This window comes from Diospyros lotus, unplaced genomic scaffold, assembly GCF_014633365.1.
Source record: "Diospyros lotus cultivar Yz01 unplaced genomic scaffold, ASM1463336v1 superscaf1, whole genome shotgun sequence".
In the NCBI taxonomy this organism is placed as follows: Eukaryota; Viridiplantae; Streptophyta; class Magnoliopsida; order Ericales; family Ebenaceae; genus Diospyros; species Diospyros lotus.
In genome coordinates, this window is record NW_026267104.1 from 5,522,386 (window position 1) to 5,527,329 (window position 4,944).

Consider the following 4,944-nt stretch of genomic DNA (forward strand, 5'->3'; position numbering starts at 1 on the left):
AGAAAAAGGTATGACAACACTAATAAGTCAATTTCAACATGAAAAAGCACACACAAATCATGGCATCCCCACCCTGGATGTCTGAGCCGCATGCTTTGTGAGGGTGGAAGAGATTGTATTTGTATAGCCTCTCTCTTAACAAAAATACTATTCAAAAGAACAATTTTAGTATTACTACACAATTTACACCTGTTACTTATTTTGGTCCCAAAGGAACAATCTTAGAAGCTTGCCCTTTATAAACAGTATACAAGGAAAAAAAATAGAACTTGTGCCAAGGCACAAAAAAAAAAAAAAAAAGAGGCACAAATAGATCACTTTTAACATAAACGGCGTACACAAAGGGGGGGGGGGGGGGGGGAGAGAGAGAGAGTGAGAGGGGGAGAGGTCAATTATGATATCAACAGCATAAACTGTAGAGAAAGCATGTGAGACCGTCGCCCATTTGTGTTTTTCTATGAAGGGTTTGTGATGACATGGCAAGGATCATTATAGCCGTGCATATGTTTTGTGTTAAACGGATTGGCCAAATCAGTGAGATCAATAGTTCAAATGCTAGAAGGAAATTCCTTCTAAAGAAGATAAAAAGATAGATCTGGAGGGCTTGAGGCGGCCGGAAGGAGGCCTTGGATCATGAAGATGGCTAACACAAAAACAGAAACAGGGTTCAAAGTTAAAAATAAGTACACCTCCTACTTAGTCATAAAAATTGTGTAATTTAAAGACCTAGAAACATCCTCTAGTCTTAAAACTTGTAACAGAAGCTCAAATCCATGGCAAAATGACTGTCATCTAATTATGAGTTTCAATAATGGCATCAACCTCTGCTCCCCCTGGAAGAAACACCATTGAATGGGATGAGCCACCATGAATGGTTTTAATTGGAGATGGAAAGCTAGATCACAGCCTTCTCCCTCTTCTACCACCCTTTCTGCGAGTGCTATCAGTAGGAATTGGAGTCACATCCTCTGAAAGATAATAGGGGAAGTCAAAACCTTCTGGAACAGAAACCACTAATTTTAAAAAATTTAAAATGAAAACCTCAACCCAGGAACACTATCAAACATGGATTCATATATATCAACAGGCCAAAGGAACACGTAATCTGGTGGAGGGGATAGTACTTAAAAAAAGAACAAAACAGAAGTCCATTTTGAAAAATGAGGTACATAAGATCATCAAATTTTGGTTCCCAAATCTCCAGTTTTTTTTTTTTTGAACGTGTAGATTCTCAATGATTCATATTTGTGCTAAACAAGCATAACTGGAGTTTCTCAATATCGGCAGCCAGTTGCTCCCCCCCCCCCACCCCACAAAAAAAAAAAAAAAAAAAAAAAAACCCCTCTTACTGGAAAATAAAGTGTTTTCAAGAGAATAGGAATATTTTTTTACCAATACGGCCGATTTTCATTCCTGACCGAGAAAGGGCTCGGAGTGCAGACTGAGCACCTGGACCAGGTGTTTTTGTCTTGTTCCCACCTGTGGCACTGAGCTTTATGTGAAGAGCATTGATCCCAAGTTCCTATTAAGATATAAACAGCAAACATATCAAATTCACTACCTTGACTTAAGATGAATCGAGTCCAAAACAATGACAACCAAGCTTTTTTCACTGTAATCTATTAAAAGTTGGACAATTTGTTCTAACAAGTCTTGTATACGTTGAAGCGATAGTCAGACAAAAGCAAAAAGGGAATTATGTGACAAACCTTGCATCTCTGTGAAACATCCTGTGCTGCAAGCATTGCAGCATATGGTGAAGACTCATCCCTGTCAGCTTTAACTTTCATGCCACCTTTGTTCAAAAAGTAAAATGACCATGTCATGTTATGTTAGGCAGTTCTCTAAGGTCTAGTTTATGCGTACTTTTACTTGCAACAATAACAATAAGTCAAGTCTATGCATACTTTTTCTTACCCCCACTCCCCCCCCCCCCCAAAAAAAAACCACTGTAATGACCCATACTTTTTAATAATTGAAAATTGTCAAGTAACTTTTTAAAAAAAAAAAACTCTAGTACTCAAATGTAATTCAACTTCCAGTCTTTAAATCCCCTTAAAGTTTGGGCACTTTTATTCATTTCCTTAAAAAGAAACAGTAATTTTAAATTTACCAAAATTCACACAACTTTGTAGCAGCATAATTTAACATCTGTATAGTCAGCGGGCACATTTCCAGATTCTAACACTTTTTATTGAAATGACCATAACATATTGCCCCTACATGTTTACTACTCTATGCTGCCTAAAAACAGAGTACCGAATCTGAATTTTCTCAGAATTTCAAGCTTTTCAGGGATCAAACAATTTTATCTTATTTTTGCACATAATCACCAGCACATTCCTGAACCTCTTAGGCAACTTCTCTGATTTTTGCGGAATTTTCTGGTCCCATTTAAACCCCAAAGAAATGGATGTTTTATCTTTGTACTGTTGGGCTATAGTGCCTTACCAGTAATGCGGACAAGTGTCTCTTTTCCCGACAAATCAGTCACATGCTGCATGTTACATAGAAAGCTTGTTAATCAAGGTCCTATCCTAATTATAAATCAGAAGACCACTTTTGTGGCTTGATTTTAAAATTGAAATAAACCAAAATGCAGAAACAATAAGCTGCCTCCGTACTTACTATAAATGTGTCATTAAATGATGCAAAAACGTGAGCAACACCAAAAACAAGCTCGCCTTCTCTTACTGTGGGTCCAAGAGTTATGTTCTCTTCCTTTGGCTCTCTAACCTTCCTCCTTGACTGTTATATGGTACACAAACAGATGATACCAAATAACAAGAAGCTTAATGTAAAAATATACATTAAGATCAAGCTTTCATTCATGTAAATCCAACACAGACTGCATAAGTATAAATGTCAGTGATTGAAAAACTACTTGGGAGTCACAAATTTAAAGGCCGTATCATTTGGCTGTGATACCGAATAATTGGGTCCAACCCAGGATAATCAATGCTCAAACGTGAATCATATGAATAGCATCATCTCAGTCGCAATTGTAAAGGACGAATTTTCTTTTTTCTTTATCATCATCATCATCATCATCATCAATTGTTCTACTATTTCCTTTTTAGTTGTATTTGCATAGAGTTTTTTTTTTTTTCCTGTTGCTTCTTTTGTTGTTTCATTTTTTTTTTGGGTTTTGTTCATTCTTTTTCCTTTCTTTTTTATCTTTAGAGCTCAAATAATTTCAATTTCAGCTACTTTCGGACATACAATTCTCCTTCTCATTTAGTATCAATAAGAAGTGGCAAAATTAAAGTTGGTATGTGCAGAAGTAATGATTCTATCTCCAAATCAAACTCAAAGGACGAGACAATAACATAATAATTACGACAGACTCTTATCAATCCAATATAGGCTTGTAAACAGGTATCTCTGAAAAAAACCGTAAAGTACACAAACATTGCATAGCAAATTACCAAAACATGCTTATAGACGAACGCTCAGAAAAAACAAAGGGGGGGAAAAAAACTGACGCCCATTCGAATTTAAATATACAATTCAAATATAAACCATCTAGTTGCCCAAAAATCAAAGCCAAAATCAAAGATAGTCAACCGATAGGCAGTACAAAACAGGGTTTTGATTTGAAATTGGGTACATGTTCTTATACAAAATCGAAATCAGATCGAGTATTCAAATATGCAGAAATAGCAACTACACAGGTCAGGTAATGAAACTATACAGGCATATGAAACATCGACGAAATACACGAATGAGATAGTTGATAAGAGGATTCACCATGGCTGTGCTTCGAAACCCCTAGAGCAAGAACAAGAGCCAAAAAGAAGGATCAAATTTAGCCGCGCGAGTACGTTATATATCCTCCCCTCTGTGAGCAGAGATGGAATAGGGTTTTAAAGTGGGAAGAAAAGAATTCAAATTCGTAAAAGTGTCCCCTTCATGTCCTCAATATTCTACAAGGCACCCCTCATTCTTTTATTTTTCTCTTTTAGGCCCTTCTGACGTGTCCTTGCGTAACTGAAAAATATTAGTTCTAAACCTTTGAAATCAAAATTGAACCGAATTTATCATGAAGCTAAATTGAATTGAATCCAACCAATCTCGTTTATGTAGGTTTCTTTGGGTGTAAGTTAATTTTTTTAATCTTTTTTTTCACTTTATTTATGAAAAATAAAAATATAACTAACATAATCAATATACAAATAAGAAACTCCTTGGTGGAATTACCTTTTTGAATAACGATAAATAAATATAAATTTTATGTAAAATAATATATTCATAAATAATAATTATACATTACTAAAATATTTCAATTATAATAATTTATAAATATTCAATTCCTTGATATTATCTACATAGATATTCTATCCATTAAAGGCTAAATCTCTAAGTCACAAGAACCAAATTATGTGAATAAAAAGTATGAATTTTTTTTTTTTTATCAAAAATAGCATAAAATCATATTATTAGACTCGATTCTGTGATTCACAGCTTAGTCTTGTTTGTATACACATTAGGGACCATTCACATTGGTCCACAAATAGCCTAGTTATAATTTGAATCCATAACCTCAAATTTGGAGCATTAGATCATGCAAATGAATATTTACTATCACTAGGTTACCACATTAGGTGGCATTTTAATCTTCCAAGAGTAATACACTTATTTTTGCATTGGAATACTATGGCTCAAGTTCAAAAGTTTCAAGGAATTGTATGACAAACTGAAGAACAAGGATGAAAGCGCAAAATGGAAGTTGGTAGGCCAGTGCTAAACAAACCCGTGCTGTATCTCCCAATTTCCTCCAAAGGCATCATGTCATGAGAGAAGATAATAATTAATACAACTCCCTTCCAAGAGAGGGTATTTGGCAAACATGCACATGGTTTGGCAAAAATGGATACGATGAGCAGAAAAGATAATAATACTAACAAATATGTCCCCAATACGTAAGAAACAAATTTACCGCTG

At 35.0% G+C, this 4,944-nt stretch overlaps 1 protein-coding gene across 1 annotated transcript; it reads right to left on the reverse strand.

Annotated features, from left to right (window-relative positions):
- Nucleotides 1–586: 586 nt before the first annotated feature.
- On the reverse strand, nucleotides 587–3,877 carry LOC127792849 (40S ribosomal protein S14-like). The gene is made up of 6 exons (XM_052323465.1): nucleotides 3,751–3,877; nucleotides 2,629–2,748; nucleotides 2,452–2,497; nucleotides 1,710–1,795; nucleotides 1,393–1,522; nucleotides 587–968 (listed from the first exon to the last, which is right to left on the reverse strand). The coding sequence occupies exons 1-6, from the start codon at nucleotides 3,751–3,753 to the stop codon at nucleotides 901–903; spliced, it is 453 nt and encodes a 150-aa protein (XP_052179425.1). The 5' UTR covers nucleotides 3,754–3,877; the 3' UTR covers nucleotides 587–900.
- Nucleotides 3,878–4,944: the final 1,067 nt, after the last annotated feature.